This window comes from Carcharhinus amblyrhynchos, unplaced genomic scaffold (genome assembly GCF_965287045.1).
Source record: "Carcharhinus amblyrhynchos unplaced genomic scaffold, sCarAmb.v2.hapA scaffold_39, whole genome shotgun sequence".
In the NCBI taxonomy this organism is placed as follows: Eukaryota; Metazoa; Chordata; class Chondrichthyes; order Carcharhiniformes; family Carcharhinidae; genus Carcharhinus; species Carcharhinus amblyrhynchos.
In genome coordinates, this window is record NW_027649780.1 from 4,053,457 (window position 1) to 4,071,604 (window position 18,148).

The following is an 18,148-nucleotide window of genomic DNA, read 5'->3' on the forward strand; positions in this document are numbered from 1 at the left end:
TCCCCACCTCCGCAGCTCCAGTCTCCACTCCCTATGCAGGCTCAGCTGCTCTCACCTGGGCATAAGCAACCTCACCTGAGCGCGGCGTCCCGCCCCCTTGCCGTGCTCCCATTGGGTGGAGGCGTTACAGGCCCGCCCCTCCACTCCCATTGGTTAGAGCGGACGTCCATCAGCATTTGGACCCGCCCCCTTCTTGTCCCGAATAGCCGAGGCACCTCCGCGCGACTGCCCTCTTCCCCTTGCCGCACTCTCATTGGTTGGAAGACCCTATGGTCCTCCAGCCCGGCCCTGTCCCCTTCGGATTGGTCGAGCGGCCGTCAATCACCCACTAGGTACCACCCCCGGGTGAGTGACATCACGTGCTCTTCCCCCCTCTAGCATCGTCACCGCTCCAGCGCGGCTTCCCCTTTCCCCCACCCCCCCAGTCAGGTTTGTATTTCATTTGATTTCCCTCTTCCGCCCACATCTCCACACCTCTTCCCGGCGCATTCGCTCCCTCCAGGAAACCTCACCCTCTCCGGCGGTCATTCGGCCTCCAAATGGCTGCCTTTCTCCCTCCGGGTCCCGGCACGGCATGTAGTGCGCAGGTGCGATGCCGGCCCACGGCCGGTGGAGCATGCGCCCAGAGCCCGGCGGGTCATTTGCATATTTAAAGGGACACGGGTCCCCTCTTTCTGTTGACTTGCTCTTCAGAGAGACAAGTCACCCAATAAGAGATGTTGAGCTCGAATGCATGGAGAGAACAGGGCTTTGGGAGGTGATGATGGGACAGCATGGTGTCACAGTGTTTAGCACTGTGCCTCACAACGCCAGGGACCCAGATTCAATTTCAACCTTGGGTCACTGACTGTGGACTCTGCACATTCTCCCTGTGTCTGCTGGGTTTCCTCCAGGTGCTCTGGTTTCCTCCCACAGCCCAAAAGACATGCAGGTTAGGTGGAATGGCTATGCTAAATTGTCCCTTCATGCCCAAAGATGTGTGGGTTAGGTGGATTGACCATGCTAAATTGTCCCTTAGTGTCCAAAGATGTGCAGGTTAGGTGGATTGGCCATGCTAAGTTGCCCCTTAATGTCGTGGAGACTAGGGTAAATGCATGGGGTTATGGGGATAGGGCCTGGGAGGGATTGTGGTTGGTGCAGACTCAATGAGCCAAATAGCCCCCTTCTGCACAGTAGGATTGTATGACTGGGTGATATTGCTGCACTAACATTTATTTATTGATGTCACAAGTAGGCTTATATTAACACTGCAATGAAGTTACTGTGAAAACCCACTAGTTGCCTCGTTCTGTGCCTATTCAGGTTCATGAGGGAGAATTTCACATGGCAAGTGAACCAAATCTGCACATCTTTGGACTCTAGTCATGCTAAATTGCTCCTTAATGCACCTAACCTACACATCTTTGGACACTAAGGAGCAATTTAGCATTACTAATGCACCTAACCTACACATCTTTGGACACTAAGGAGCAATTTAGCATGACTAATGCACCTAACCTACACATCTTTGGACGCTAAGGGACAATTTAGCATGGCCAATGCACCTAATCTAAATGTGATTTTGAAGCAACCCGAAATTCGGAAACCCAATTCAGAATTTATACAGATTAGATTCATAAATCAATTTTAAAAAATGATTCTGTTATTTTCACATGTATTAGTATAGAGTGAAAAGTATTGTTTCTTGTGTGCTATACAGACAAAGCATACCATTCATAGGGAAGGAAAGGAGGGGGTGCAGAATGCAGTCAGAGCTAGGATGTAGAGAAAGGTCAACTTAGTGCGAACTAGGTTCATTCAAAAGTCTGATAGCAGGGGAGAAGCTGTTCTTGAGTTGGTTGGTACAGGATCTCAGACTTTTGTGTCTTTTTCCCAATGGAAGAAGGTGGAAGAGAGAATGTCCAGGATGCATGGGTCCTTGATTATGCTGGCTGCTTTCCCAAGGCAGCAGGAAGTGTAGACAGAGTCAGTGGATGGGAGGTTGGTTTGTGTAATGAATTGGGCTACGTTCACAACCCTTTGTTGTTTCTTGTGGTCTTGGACAGAGTAGGAGCCATACCAAGCTGTGACACAATCAAAAAGGTTATAGGATGTGGAGAAAGATGTGCCGATTAAGTGGATTGGCCATGCTAAATTGCCCATTTATAGCAGGGGTTCTAACAGGGAAAATACACAGGATTATGAGGATAGTGCCTGGGTGGGATTGTTGTGGGTGCAGGCTCGATGGGCCAAATGGCCTCCTTTTGACTGTAGGGGATTCTATGATTCTAGTTACAGCACAGAGGGTGGCTATTTGACCTGTCATACTCGTGCTTTTTATGTTGCATCTGTAAAAATTGATGAGTCATAACCGACAAGCTGAATTTCTTTAGCCTCCTAATAAAGTAAAGGTGTTGGTGGGCTGCTTTAACTATATTGCCGGCACAGAGGGACCAGGACAGGTTGTTGGCAATCTGAACCCCTAGAAACTTGAAGTTCTTGACCATTTCCATTTCATCCCTGTTGATGTAGACAGGGCCGTGTCCTACACTACACTTCCTGAAGTCCATGACTATCTCCATTTTACTGACATTGAGGGAGAGATTATTATCATTGCACCATTTCACCAGGTTCTCTACCTCTTTCCTGCACCCTGTCTCATAGAATCCCTGATGTGGAGATGCCAGCGTTGGACCGGGGTAGGCACAGTGAGAAGTCTCACAACACCAGGTTAAAGTCCAACTGGTTTATTTGATAGCACAAGCTTTCAGAGCACTGCACCTTCATCAGGTGAGTGGGAGTTCTGTTCACAAACAGGGCATATAAAGGCACAAACTCAATTTACAAAATAATAGTTGGAATGCGAGCCTTTATAGGGAATCAAGTCTCAAAGGTACAGACAATGTGAGTGGAGAGAGGGTTAAGCACAAGTTAAAGAGATGTGTATCGTCTCCAGACAGTACAGTTAGTGAGATTTTGCAAACCCAGGCAAGTCATTGGGGGTCACAGATAGTGTGACATGAACCCAAGATCCCAGTTGAGGCTGTCCTCATGTGTGCGGAGCTTGGCTATCAGTCTCTGCTCAGCGACTCTGCGCTGTAGTGTGTCGTGAAGGCCGCCTTGGGGAATGTTTACCCGAAGATCAGAGGCCGAATGTCCGTGACCGCTGAAGTGTTCCCCAACAGGAAGAGAACACTCTTGCCTGGTGGTTGTCGAGCAGTGTTCGTTCATCCGTTGTCGTAGCATCTGCATGATCTCCCTAATGTACCATGCTTCGGGACATTCTTTCCTGCAGCGTATCAGGTAGACAACGTTGGCTGAGTTGCACGAATGTGTATTGTGTATCTCATAGAATCCCTACAGTGCAAAAGGTGGCTATTCAACCTATCGAGCCTGAACTGACAACAGTCCCTATCCAGCCCCTTAACTCCACATATTTACCCTGCTAATCCCCCTGACACTAAGGGTAAATTCATCACGGCCAATCCACCTAGCCCACACATCTGTGGAGTGTGGGAGTAAACTCATGCAGATACGGGGAGAACGTGCAGACTCCACACAGATGGTCACTCGAGGCTGGAATCGAACCCAGGCCCCTGGCGTTCTGAGGCAGCAGTGCTAACCACTGTGCAATCGTGTAGCCCTCCAGTTAGGTGGCACAGTGCTTAGCACAGCTGCCCCACAGCACCTGGAACCCAGGTTCAATTGCCGGCTTGGGTGACTATCTGTGTGGGGTCTGTACGTTCTCCCCATGTCTGCATGGGTTTCCTCCGGGTGCTCCAGTTTCCTTCCACAGTTCAAAGATGTGCAGGTTAGGTGGATTGGCTATGCTAAATTGCCCCTTAGTGTCCAAAGATATGTAGGTTAGGTGTATCGGGGGATTAGCAAGGAAACTACACGGGATTACAGGGATAGAGCCTGGGTGGGATTGTTGTCGGTGCAGGCTTGATGGACGGAATGGCCTCTTTTGCGCTGCAGTGATTCCAGTTACAGCACAGAGAGTGGCCATTCGACCTGGCAAATTCGTGCCAGAACAATTCAGCCGGTCCCATTTTCCCGAATGATTTTCGGAACCAATCACCGGGTAAAGATTTTCCCATTCTCAAGGTTAAAGTGCAGGTTCAGTCGGAGTTAGGAAGGCAAATGCAATGTTAGTATTCATGTCGAGAGGGCTAGAATACGAGAGCAGGGATGTACTTCTGAGACTATACAAAGCTCTGGTCAGACCCCATTTGGAGTATTGTGAGCAGTTTTGAGCCCCATATCTAAGGAAGGATGTGCTGGTCCTGGAAAGGGTCCAGAGTAGGCTCATAAGAATGATCCCTGGAATAAAGAGTTTGTCACATGAGGAGCGGTTGAGGACTCATTGGAGTTTAGAAGGATGGGGGAGGGTATTATTGAAACTTTCAGGATATTGCGAGGCCTGGATAGAGTGGACATGGAGAGGATGTTTCCACTAGTAGGACAAACTAGAACCAGAGGGCACAAACTCAGGATAAAGGGACGATCCTTTAAAACAGAGATGAGGAGGAATTTCTTCAGCCAGAGTGGGGAATCTGTGGAACTCTTTGCCGCAGAAGGCTGTGGAGGCCAGGTCATTGAGTGTCTGTAAGACAGAGATAGATAGGTTCTTGATTGATAAGGGGATCAGGGGTTATGGGGAAAAGGCAGGAGAATGGGGATGAGAAAAATATCAGCCATGATTGAATGAATGGCGGAACAGACTCGATGGGACGAGTGGCCTAATTCTGCTCCTATGTCTTACGGTCTAATTTACCAATTATTTATTTACCGTACCTTTCTTTGTAGTTACTGATTTCAGCTTGTTTTGCAGGGAAGGGTTTTGCAGACGGAAAGCTCAGACCAGATACTACATTCGACTGACCGCGTCGCTCCCCTCACCAGGACACCACGGTCATCGACAACATGGAAGGGGAAAGCAGCTTTCACGCCACAGACAAACCGTACGCTTGTTCCGGCTGTGGGCGAAGCTTCGACCTTTCGACCGAGCTGGGGAAGCACAAGTGTAATCGAGCTAGGGAGAGGCCGTGTAAATGTGGGGACTGCGGGAAGGCGTACAGTCACCCCTCGGAACTGGAAATTCATCGTCGCAGCCACACCGGAGAGAGGCCGTTCACCTGCCCCGAATGCGGCAAGGGATTCGCGCAGTTTTGCCACCTGCTGACTCACCGGCGAGTTCACACCGGGGAGAGGCCGTTCACCTGCCCTGACTGCGGGAAGGGGTTCACCCAGTCGTCCACTCTGCTGAGGCACCGGCGGGTCCACACCGGAGCGAAGCCCTTCGCCTGCTCCGTGTGCGGGAAGGGATTCACTCAGTCGTCCCACCTGCTGATACACCGGCGAGTTCACACCGGGGAGAGGCCGTTCAGCTGCGCCGCGTGCGGGAAGGGGTTCACCGAGTCCTCCCAGCTGCTGAAGCACGAGCGCGTCCACACCGGCGAGAGGCCCTTCCCCTGCTCCGAGTGCGGGAAGGCGTTCACCCGACCCTCCAACCTGCTGACGCACCGGCGCGTCCACACCGGGGAGAGGCCCTTCACCTGCCCCCAGTGCCGGAAGGAGTTCGCCGACCCCTCCGCCCTGCTGAGCCACAAGCGGGTTCACACCGGGGAGAGGCCCTTCACCTGCCCCCAGTGCGGGAGGGGGTTCGCGCAGTCCTCCCACCTGGTGAGCCACCGTCGGGTTCACAGCGGGGAGAGGCCGTTCACCTGCTCCGAGTGCGGGAAGGGGTTCACCCAGTCGTCAGCGCTGCTGACCCACCAGCGAACCCACACCAGGGAGAAACCCTTCACCTGCTCCGAGTGTGGGAAGGGATTTAATCGGTCGTCCAACCTGGTGAGGCACCATCGAGTTCACACGTGACTGCTCCGACCAAGACCTTGGACTTTTGTACCTTTTTTTTCCTGACAGAAGAAGGTGGAAGAGAGTGTGTCCGGGGTGCGTGGGATCCTTAATTGTGCTGGCTGTTTTGTCGAGGCAGTGGGAAGTGTAGACTGAGTCAGTGAATGGGAGGCTGGTTTGTGTGATGGATTGGGCTACAGTCACAACCCAGTGTAGCCCAGTCCATCACGCAAACCAGCCTCCCATCCACTGACTCTGTCTACACTTCCTACTGCCTCGGAAAAGCAGCCAGCATAATTTAAGGACCCCACGCACCCCGGAGCAATACAGGAATGAACCTTGTCAAACGGAACACTGGGGAGAGTGTTGGTATTGCTGCTGCCTTTAAGAGTCAACCAGTTTCTTGCAGTCTTGAGCAGAGCAGGAGCTATATTAAGCTGTGATACAACCAGAAAGGATGCTTTCTGTGGGGCATCTGTAAATGTTGGTGAGAATCGTAGCGGACATGCCTGATTTCCTTAGTCTTCTGAGAAAGTAGAGGCTTTGGTGGACTTTCTTAATTATAGCGTCCATACGGAGGGACCAGATTGGTGGTTGGTGATCTGGACACCTTCATAGCGAGGGGGATTGAATATAAAAGTAGGGAGGTCTTGCTGCAGCTGTATAGGGCATTGGTGAGGCCACAGCTAGAGTACTGTGTGCAGTTTTGGGCGCCGCACCTGCGCAAGGATATTTTGGCCCTGGAGGGAGTGCAGAGGAGGTTTACTAGGCTGATACCGGAGTTGAGGGGATTGAGCTATGAGGAGAGGCTGAATAAACTAGGCTTGTACTCGTTAGAGTTTAGAAGAATGAGGGGAGATCTCATTGAGACGTATAAGATGATGAATGGGATGGATAGGATAGAGGTGGAGAGACTCTTCCCGCTCAAAAAAGACAGTAGGACTAGGGGGCACAGCCTCAAGATAAAGGGGAGGCGGTTTAGAACGGCGTTGAGGAGGAACTTCTTCACTCAAAGGGTGGTGAATCTCTGGAATTCTCTGCCCGTTGAAGTGGTGGAGGCTGCCTCGCTAAATATTTTTAAGAAGCGGGTTGATGGGTTCTTGATAAGAGAGGGGATTAAGGGTTATGGGGAGAGGGCGGGAAAGTGGAACTGAGCCACAACAGATCAGCCATGATCTTATTGAATGGCGGGGCAGGCTCGAAGGGCTAGATGGCCTACTCCTGCTCCTATTTCTTATGTTCTTATGTTCTTATGTAAAAACATGAAGCTTTCAACTTCATCCCCATTGATGTAGACGGGGGCTTGTCCTCTACTGTGCTTCCTGAAGTCGATGACAAGCTCCTTCATCTGTAGTTAAGCCCACCAATGCCTCCACTTTCTCAGAAGACTAAGAAAATTTAGCATGTCCGCTACGACTGTCACCAATTTTTACAGATGCACCATAGAAAGCATCCTTTCTGGTTGTGTCACAGCTCGGTATGGGCTCCTGCTCTGACCAAGACCGCAAGAAAGGTTGTGAATGTAGCCCAATCCGTCACGCGAACCAGCCTCCCATCCACTGACTCTGTCTACACTTCCCGCTGCCTTGGAAAAGCAGCCAGCGTAATTTAAGGACCCCACGCACCCCGGACCAATACAGGAATGAACCTTGTCAAACAGAACACTGGGGAGAGTGTTGGTACTGCTGCTGCCTTTAAGAGTCAACCAGGACTAGCTTCAGAGTGAATGAAGAGCGGGCAAAGCTTCCGACCTGGGTTCTAGTCCCCAGTTTGCGGGATTGCGTTTGGATCCTCCAGAAGCAGAGAGTGGAAACCAGTGTTCGTGCCGAACTACAGTATCACAACAAAGCATTTGGGTATCATCGGAACTTTTAATATGATTTTATTATTGTCACATGTACTGGGATACAGTGAAAATTATTGTTTTCTGTGCGCTATGCAGACGAAGCATACCGTTCATAGAGAAGCAAAGGAGGGGAATCTGGCCACACGGTCATAAGTGTACCAGGATTTTAGTCGGGGGCTGAGGACACAGCCTTGTGGGGCACCGGTGCTGAGGATCATCATGGAGGAGGTGTTATTGCCCGTCCTCACTGATTGTCATCCGTGGGTTAGGAAGTTCAGGCTCTAGTCGCAGAGGAAGGAGCCAAGGCCCACCAGCGGAGTTTGGAGATGAGTTTTGTAGGAATAATGGTGTTGGAAGCTGAGCTGCAATCAATAACCAAAGCGTCTTTACTTTCTAATGTTCCACGATTGAGAGTAGGGCCAGGGAGATGACATCTGCTGTGGACTTGTCGTGGCGATAGATAGTGGATCCAGGCAACCTGGGAGGTTGAATTGATTTGTGCCATGACTAACCTTTTTTTTTGAAGCATTAATATTGATGGATGTCAGAGCCACTGGACGATCGTCATTGAGGCATCCTGCCCGGCTTTTCCTTTGTATGGGGGTGATGGTCCCTTAGTAAATTGATCCCTGGTAAATTGTCCCTTGAGTCCAAAGATCATAGATTCATAGAAACTCTATAGTGCAGAAGGAGGCCATTTCGACCCATCAAATCTGCATCGACAATAATCCCATCCAGGCCCTATTCCTGAAATCCCACATATTTACCCCGCTAATCCTTCTAACATGCACACCGTGGGGCACTAAGGGACAATTTAGCACGGCCAATCAACCAAATCTGCACATCTTTGGACTGAGAGAGGAAAGCAGAGCACCTGGAGGAAACCCACGCAGACACGAGGAGAATGTGCAAACTCCACACAGACACTGACCTGAGCTGGGAATCGAACCCAGGTCCCTGGAGCTATGAGGCAGCAGTGCTAACCACTGTGCTACCGTGCCACCTAGTGTGCGGCCAATGTGTAGGTTAGGGGGATTGGCCATGCTAAATTTGGTTTGATTTATTATTGACACAAGTATTGTTTCAGACTTTTGTATCTTTTTCCCAACGAAAGAAAGTGGAAGAGAGAATGTGTGGGGTCTGTGAGGTCCTTAGTTATGCTGACTGCTTTTCTGAGGCAGAGGGAAGTGTAGACGGAGTCAATGGATGGGAGGCTGGTTTGCGTGATGGACTGGGCTACATTCACGACCTTTTGTAGTTTCTTGCGGTCTTGGTCAGAGCAGGAGCCCATACCGAGCTGTGGTACAACCAGAAAGAATGCTTTCTATAGTGCAACTGCAAATGTCCTCTGCCACCTGATTTGGTGAACGGATATTCTATCTAACATGATAGCAGAAGATTTACCTCCATCTCCTCAGGTGAGAAGATAAGGGTGTACGTAGGGTTAGAAAGAGGCTTAGGCTGCAACTAGGTTAAAAGTCACAAGTTGGCTTAAGGGTTATGGGGAGAAAGCAGGAAAGTGGAACTGAGCCACGACAGATCAGCCATGATCTTATTGAATGGCGGGGCAGGCTCGAAGGGCTAGATGGCCTACTCCTGCTCCTATTTCTTATGTTCTTACGTTAACGCTGCAGTGAAGTTACTGTGAAAATCCCCTAGTTGCCACACTCTGGCGCCCGTTCGGGTACGGTGAGAGAGAATTTAGCACAGCCAATGCACCTAACCAGCAGGTCTTTCAGACTGTGGGAGGAAACCGGAGCACCCGGAGGAAACCCGTGCAGACTCTACACAAACAGTGACCCAAGTCGGAAATCGAACGCAGGGCCCTGATGCTGTGATGCAGCAGTGCCAACACTGTGCCACCTTCCCTGGTGGAGCCACTTGGAGACAAACTGCAAGTAACTCTCTCCCGGATAATAATATTAAACAGCCGCATGCCACATCTTCACAGATTGTAGCAGCGGTAAAGAAATCAACACTATTTTGCATGATCCCACGACGTCTGGAGATAATACATAGGGCCCATGTGCCTCTGGGAAATTCATCAAATGTCAGGGTAACTGTGATGATTGCTATCCAGAGTTGAAATTTACACGTTAAATTGTGGTGATTTGATATTACAACGAGATTGACATGGTCAGCGTAGGGTGTGAACAAGAGAGTGGTTAACAGTCAAAGCGCACAGGACAATTTGAGATGGCACAATGTGACAAAAATAGGACTTTGAGTAACAAGATGATGACTGAATCGGAATCTCACATGTAAGCATGCGAGGGGTGGCATGGTGGTTCGCACTGCTGAGTCACAGCGCCAGGAACCCGGGTTCAATTCCCTGTCAGTGCAGAGTCTGTACATTCTCCCCCGTGTCTGCGTGCGTTTGCCCCGGTTTCCTCCCACAGTCAGAAAGACTGTGCTGTTTAGGGTGCGTTGGCCATACTCACTTCTCCCTCGGCACACCTGAATAGACGCTGCAGTGTGGCGACTAGGGGATTTTCACGGTAATTTCATTGCAGTGTTAATGTAAGCTGACTTGTGACACTAGTAAATAAACTTATAACTTTTCATGTTACAATGTTTAAAGTTAAAGAATGCTGTAAGAACCCAGGGGGGTGGGGGGGGGGGGGGGGGAGGGAGGGACAGAGTACCTCAGAAGCGAGCTTGACTTACAACTGAGTGCTGTCCCTCGCGTGTGTTGTTCAAATCTTGAATAAACTGTTTGGTTGAACGCCCGTACGGTCTCAGAGACTCAGTTCGTTCGACCACTCCGACAAGGAAACAGAAAAAAAATCCCTGTCCCCGACAAAATTGGGCAGCACGGTGGCACAGCGGTTAGCACTGCTGCCTCAAAGCCCCAGGGACCTGGGTTCGATTCCCGGCTTGGGTCACTGTGCGGAGTTTGCATGCTCTCCCCGTGTCTGCGTGGGTTACCTGTGGGTGCTCTGGTTTCCTCCCCCAGTCCAAAAGATGTGCAGGTTAGGGTGCATTGACCATGCTTAAATTCTCCCTCAGTGTAACCTGAACAGGTGATGGAGTGTGGCGACTGGGGGATTTTCACAGTAACTTCATTGCAGTGTTAATGTAAGCCTATTTGTAACTAATAAACTTTAAAAAGAAAAGGTATTATGCTTCTGGTGGCTTTTGAGGGGAAATGTGACTACCTGCCAGCCTTTTCAGACTTGGAACCATTCAGACTGCGGAAGAACAAGGTGGCCATATGGACTGATCTCACCTCTAGCCAAAAGAAAGCAAGGGGTTGCTTTCGCCGTGTCTTTACCGGAAAGAAGCATTCTCAGAAATGGGATTACCCAAGCAGGATCACTGATTCTACTCCAATTAGTGGCACAGTGGTTAGCACCACTGCTTCACAGCACCAGGGACCCCGGTTCAATTCTGGCCTCAGGTCACTGTCTGTGCAGAGTCTGCATGGTCTCCCCACTTCTGCGTGGAGTTCCTCTGGCTGCTCCGATTTCCTTCCACTGTCTGAAAGATGTGCAGGTCAGGTAGATTTGCTGTGGTAAATTGCCCCTTCAGTGTCCAAAAACGTGGAGGTTATGTGGATTGGCCATGCTAAATTGCCTCTTAGTGTCCAAAAATGTGCAGGTTAGGTCAGTGTAGACTCGATGGGTTGAATGACCTCCTTCTGCACTGTAGGATTCTATGATTTTTTTTGTTGGATGTGGGTGTCGCTAGCTGGCCCAGCATTTATTGCCCACGAACTGAGTGGCTTGTTGGGCCATTTTGGAGTCAGCCACATGGCTGTGAATCTGGAGTCGCATGTAGGCCAGACCAGGGTAAGGATGGCAGATTTCCTTCCCTAAAGGACATTGTCGAAAAAAATCCATTTGGTTCACCAATGGTTTCACAGTCGTCATTAGACTTTTAATTCCAGTTGTTTATTGAATTCAAATTTCACCAGTTTCCTTGGTTGGATTTGAACCCATGACCCCCGAGCTAGTCCAGTGATGATCCCACCATGTCACCACCTCCCCTGCAAGGGCGGTACATGTGAAAGCTTCCTTACGGGTGATTGGCAGGGGTATAGCTCATATCATAAGAACATAAGAACATAAGAAATAGGAGCAGGAGTAGGCCATCTGGCCCTTCGAGCCTGCCCCGCCATTCAATAAGATCATGGCTGATCTGTCGTGGCTCAGTTCCACTTTCCCGCCCTCTCCCCATAACCCTTAATCCCCTCTCTTATCAAAAACCCATCAACCCGCTTCTTAAAAATATTTAGCGAGGCAGCCTCCACCACTTCAACGGGCAGAGAATTCCAGAGATTCACCACCCTTTGAGTGAAGAAGTTCCTCCTCAACTCCGTTCTGAACCGCCCCCCCTTTATCTTGAGGCTGTGCCCCCTAGTCCTACTGTCTTTTTTGATTAGTATATAGCCAGAATCCAAAATTACCTTCAGTTCCATACAACCTTCCGACACTAGAAGGAATGACTATAAGCTCTACTTTCACCATTCACTTTAATGCGTTGACTCCTGAGAAGCTGTTTGTCAAAGATGAAGTCCAAAGGTGTGCAGGTTCGGTGGATTGTCCATGCTAAGTTGTCCCTTAGTGTCCCAAGATGTGTCAGTTAGGGGAATGGCCGTGGGTTTACAAGGATAGGGCAGGGTGTGGGCCTGGTAAGATTATTGAGTCAGAGTTGGTGCAGACTCGATGGGCCAAATCGCCTCTTCTGCACTGCAGGGATTCTACAATTCTGGATGTATCAGAAAAATGAGACACTTCGCTCAACTCAAAACAGCAACTAAACAGGAATTCCCTACGAAAGCCTAGCTTGTCCCCAGTCATATGACCTGACCTGTCAATCATCCCAATCAAGCTCTCTGCAATCCCAGGGCAACACTAAAACAACAGAACATGGCAGATTAAAACAGAAGTGGTATCAATCATACTGTTTCAGTAACAAATAGAAGATACCAGTTGTAGGTAAATCAGCTCTGTTTAAAATTTTGATCTGAATTGTTATTGCCATGTGTATTGGGATATAGTGAAAAGTATTGTTTCTTGAGAACTATAATCATTGATAGAGTACATGGCGGAGAAGGATAGCAGAGGGTGCAGAATGCAGTGTTACAGTCGTAGATAGGTTGTAGAGAAAGATCAACTTAATGAGGTAGGTCCATTCAAAAGTCTGATGGCAGCAGGGAAGAAGATATTCTTGAGTTGGTTGGTTACGTGACCTCAGACTTTTGTGGGAACTTCTTCCTCTTTCAATAAATTATTTTATGATCAAGTTGAAAAGTAGAGTGCTTTTGGAGTAGAGGGAGAAAAATTATTGTGTGGGAAACCCAATTCTCTTTTAGCTTTCCCCTCACGTTTTTATTTTAATGTTTGTGCCCTGGGAGTCTGTTTTTATATGATCTTCTTTTGTTGCCGCTTCGCGCATGTGTTTTATTTTAAAGAGAAGCGTTGAGGTGTGGAGAAAGTTGCGAGTCCACTTTATCCATAAGAGCCCAACCTTCCAGGCCTTGAGGTTGCTTTAATATCAGTCACTGTAGGAGTCATAGAAGTTTACAGTATAGAAACAGGCCCTTCGGCCCAACATGATGTGCTGGTTAGGTTGATTGGCCAGGCTAAAATTCTCCTTAGTGTCCTGGGATGCGTACGTTAGAGGGATTAGCGGGTAAAATATATAGAGATATGGGGGTTGTGCCTGGGTAGGATTGTGGTCGGTGCAGACTCGATGGGCTGAATGGCCTCTTTCTGCACTGTAGAGATTCTGTGATTTCTATTAATAGAGATTTTGGGATGGAACAGTGGGTTAGCACTGCTGCTTCACAGCTCCAGGGAACTGGGTTCGATTCCCGGCTCGGGTCACTGTCTGTGTGGAGTTTGCATGTTCTCCTCGTGTCTGTGTGGGTTTCCTCCGGGTGCTCCGGTTTCCTCCCACAGCCCAAAGATGTGCGGGTTAGGTTGATTGGCCGTGCTAAAATTTCTCCCTTAGTGTCCTGAGATGCAGAGGTTCAATGGATTAGCAGGAAAAATATGTAGGGATATGGGGGTAGGCCCTGGGTGGGATCGTGGTCGGTCGATGGGCTGAAGAGCCTGTTTCTGCACTGTAGTATTCTATGATCATGCTGCCCGTTTTTTTTTAAACCACTAAGCAAGTTCCCAATTGCCCACGTTTGGCCCACAGCTCTCCATACCCATCTTATCGTGTAACTGTCTAAATGCTTTTCAAATGACAAAATCGTATCCACCTATATTACTGCCTCCAGCAACTTGTTCCAGACTTCCATCACCCTCAGTATGAAAACAATTGTCCCTCTGTATCCTTTTGTATCTCTCCCCTCTCACCTTAAACCTATGCCCTCTAATTTCAGACTCCCCCTACCTTTGGGAAAAGATATTGACTATCTAGCTGATTTGTGCCCCCCATTATTTTATAGACCTCTATAAGATCACCCCTAAGCCTCCTACGCTCCAGAGAAAAAAGTCCCAGTCTATCCAGCCTCTCCTTATAACTCAAACCATCAAGTCCCGGTAGCATCCTAGTAAATCTTTTCTGCACTCTTTTTCTAGTTTAATAATATCCTTTCTATAATAGGGTGAACAGAACTGTACGCAGTATTCCAAGTGTGGCCTACGCCATTAACTCCAGGAATCAGCTGTAAGGGAACAGTCCTTTACTGCACAAAAGTAAGTTTCAAGTTCATTTATTTAATAGTCACAAGTAGGCTTACATTAACACTGCAATGAAGCTACTGTGAAAATCCCTCAGTTGCCACACTCCAATGCCTGTTCGGATTATACTGAGGGAGAATTTAGCATGGCCAATCCCCCTAACCTACACATCTTTGGACACTAAGGGATAACTTAGCATGTCTGAACACTTTTGTATCTCTCCTCTCTCACCTTAAACCTATGCCCTCTAATTTCAGACTCCCCCAACCTTTGGGAAAAGATATTGACTATCTAGCTGATCTATGCCCCTCATTATTTCATAGACATCTTTCAGATCACCTGGAAGTCTACTACGCTCCAGGGAAAAGAGTCCCAGTCTATCCAGCCTCTCCTTATAACTCAAACCATCAAGTCCAAGTAGCATCCTAGTAAATCTTTTCTGCACTCTTTCTAGTTTAATAATACCCTTTCTATAATCGGGTGAACAGAACTGTACACAGTATTCCAATTGTGGCCTTACCAGTGTCTTGTACAACTTCAACACAATGTCCCAATTCCTGTACTCAATGTTCTGACCAGTGAACCTGTACCCCTAGATTCTTTGTTCTCACTCTCCCCAACGCCCTACCATTAATTAAGTCCTGCCCTGCTTTGATCTACCAAATTGCACCACCTTGCATTTATCTAAATTAAACTGCATCTGCCATTTGTCAGCCCACTGGGCCAATTGATCAAGATCCCGTTGAAATCCTAGATATCCTTCTTCATTGCCCACAATGCCACCAATCTTGGTGTCATCTGCAAACCTCACTAACCATGCCCCTTAAATTCTCAAAATCCCAGCACTGATCCCTGAGGTGACAAGGGATGGAGAAGTACATGGGGTGGTGGAATGAAAGAAACAATTTAGAAACATAGAAAACAGGAACAAGAGGAGGCCATTTGGCCCTTTGAGCCTGCTTCCCCCAATTCATTCTGATCTTGGCCGATCACCCAGCTCAGTAATCTGATCCTGCCTTCCCCCCCATATCCTTTGATCCCCTACACCCCCAAGTGCGAAAGTAAAGTTTATTTATCAGTGTCACAAGTAGGCTTACATTAACACTGCAATGAAGTTACTGTGAAAATCCCCTTGTCGCCACACTGCGGCGGCCGTTCGGGTACACTGAGGAAGAATTTAGCATGGCCTAATGCACCTAAACAGCACATCTTTCGGAGTGTGGGAAGAAACCGGTGTAGCCAAACAGGCCATCTAAAATGTCCCCAGTGGTGGAAGTCCAGAGCTAGGGGTCACAGTCTAAGGTTATAGAGTGGCATGGGTGCACAGTGGTTAGCACTGCTGCCTCACAGCGTTTTGTAAAGCACTCTGGGTCAACTGGGCAAGAAACTAAACCGACAGGCTGCAGTTTAAAGACAGACAAACAGGTTGCAACCCTGATGAGTGAATACACAGGATATGGGCCATCTCCAGGATGAAACAGACTTTCTGGTCACACTGGGTTGTGTGCCAGACATAGGGGCACCGTGAATCCTTATTCAGGAGGAAGGTATGTGACCTATGTGCCTCCAACACCTACAGGCATGGCCGCTGGGGACACACCCAGAGATGGGTGTGGTAGCACCTGATTGGACTCTTATCGATCAGGGGGATCAAGTCCTGATCGATTGATTGGCAATGGCCAAAAAAAAGGGGCGTGAAACCAAACGGGGTATAAAGGATGCTGCACAACCAGGAATCTCTCTCTCTCTGACCCCACGAACGAGCTACAACGACTGAGAGCCACCACACCTGAGAAGGAAAGAAAGAAGACCAGAGCCAGAGTGCCAGACCAGACCAAAGCACCAGACTACGCAGGCAACTACCAAGACCAGTGCGGAGATAAAGGCCAGTATCTGTTTGGGTACTTGTCAGTCACGCAAAGTTAAGTCAAGGTCTTGTATCGTACTTGAATTCTAGTATTTTCTGTAAGATAACTTATTGTTGGTCGGGTGGGTGATTATTGATTGTGTGGGTTTAAATAAATATTATTTGTACTAATAAGACAAGCAGTTATTTGTCCACCGTATAAGGGTTAAAACAGGCTGATTTTACAACACCAGAGCACCCGGAGGAAACACACGCATACATTTTGGGAAAATGTGCAGCCTCTGCACAGACAGTGACCCAAGCTGGAAATTGAACCCGGGTCCCTGGCACTGTGAGGCAGCAGCGCTAACCACCACAAACTTGACAACCATCTCTTCATCCAAGTCATCTATATAAATTGTCAACAGTTGAGGTCCCAGCACTGATCCCTACAGCACAGCACTTGTTATGTCTTGCCAACCTGAAAAAGCCCCATTTATGACTTATCTGAGGAGGAACATCCTTGCTGTAGAGGGAGTGCAGAGAAGGTGTACCAGACTGATTCCTGGGGTGGCGGGACCAACATTTCAGGAGAGATTGAGTCGGTTAGGATCGTGTTCGCTGGAGTTCAGAAGAACGAGGCAGAATATCAAAGAAACCTGTAAAATTCTAACAGGACTAGACAGGGTAGATGCAGGAAGAACGTCCCCAGTGGTGGAAGTCCAGAGCTAGGGGTCACAGTCTAAGGTTATGGAGTGGCACGGGGGCACAGTGGTTAGCACTGCTGCCTCACAGCACTAGGGACCCGGGTTCAATTCCCAGCTTGGGTCGCTGTCTGTGTGGGTTTCCTCCGGGTGCTCCGGTTTCCTCCCACAGTCCAAAGATGTGTGGGTTAGATGGATCGGCCATGGTAAATTGCCCTGTCGTGTCAGGGGGTCTAGGTAGGGTAAATGCATGGGATTGTGGTCAGTGCAGACACGATGGGCTGAATGACCTCCTTCTGCACAGCAGGATTCAATGATTCTATGCTACAGGGTAAACCTTTTAGGAGTGAGGTGAGGAGAAATTTCTTCACCAGAGAGTGGTGAATGTGTGGAATTCACTACCACAGAAAGTAGTTGAAAGTACAACGTTGCGGCCAGAATCTTACCACCATTCACACCGGTGGGATTTTCCACTCCCGCCACATTGAACGGAGTTTAGGCTGGCTGCCAAATTCTGCGATCTCACTGCAGCAGGAGCTTGGCACGAGCCGGTCACTGTCTGTGTGGAGTTTGCACACTCTCCCCGTGCCTGTGTGGGTTCCCTCTGGGTGTTCCAGTTTCCTCCCACAGTCCAAAAGATGTGCTGGTTAAGTGCATTGGCCATGCTAAATTGTTCCTTAATGTCCCAAGATGTGCAGGTTAGGTGGATTGGCCATGCTAAATTGTCTCTTAGTGTCCAAAGATGTGCAGGTTAGGTGGATTGGCCGTGCTAAATTGTCCCTTAGTGTCCAAAGATGTGCAGGTTAGGTGGATTGGCCATGCCAAATTGTCCCTTAGTGTCCAAAGATGTGCAGGTTAGGTGGATTGGCCATGCTAAATTGCCCCTTAGTGTCCAAAGATGTGCAAGGGTAGGGGGAATTGGCCATGCTAAATTGCCCCTTAGTGTCCAAAGATGTGCAAGGGTAGGGGGAATTGGCCATGCTAAATTGCCCCTTAGTGTCAGGGGGTTTAACAGGGTAAATGCGTGGGGTTATGGGGATAGGGACTGGGTGGGATTGTTGCCAGTGCAGGCCTGATGGGTCGAATGGCTTCCTTCTGCGCTGTAGGGATTCTATGTAAATGAACTCTGAGATGCAGAGGGATATAGAACATAGAACATTACAGCGCAGAACAGGCCCTTCGGCCCACGATGTTGCGCCGACCAGTTAAAAAACAATGACCCTCTAACCTAAACCAATCCCTTTTCGTCCATAAACCTATCCACGGATCTCTTAAA

General features: G+C 48.8%; 1 protein-coding gene across 1 annotated transcript in view; it reads left to right on the top strand.

Moving 5' to 3' along the window:
- The first annotated feature begins 4,835 nt into the window (after positions 1 to 4,835).
- The window catches only part of LOC145363609 (uncharacterized), a 38,209-nt gene continuing 24,896 nt past the window's right edge, over positions 4,836 to 18,148 (top strand). Inside the window, exon 1 of the mRNA XM_080218793.1 lies at positions 4,836 to 5,855. Within this exon, the coding sequence (XP_080074919.1) occupies positions 4,906 to 5,855 (950 nt within the window). The 5' untranslated portion in view covers positions 4,836 to 4,905. The remainder of the gene's footprint in view (positions 5,856 to 18,148) is intronic.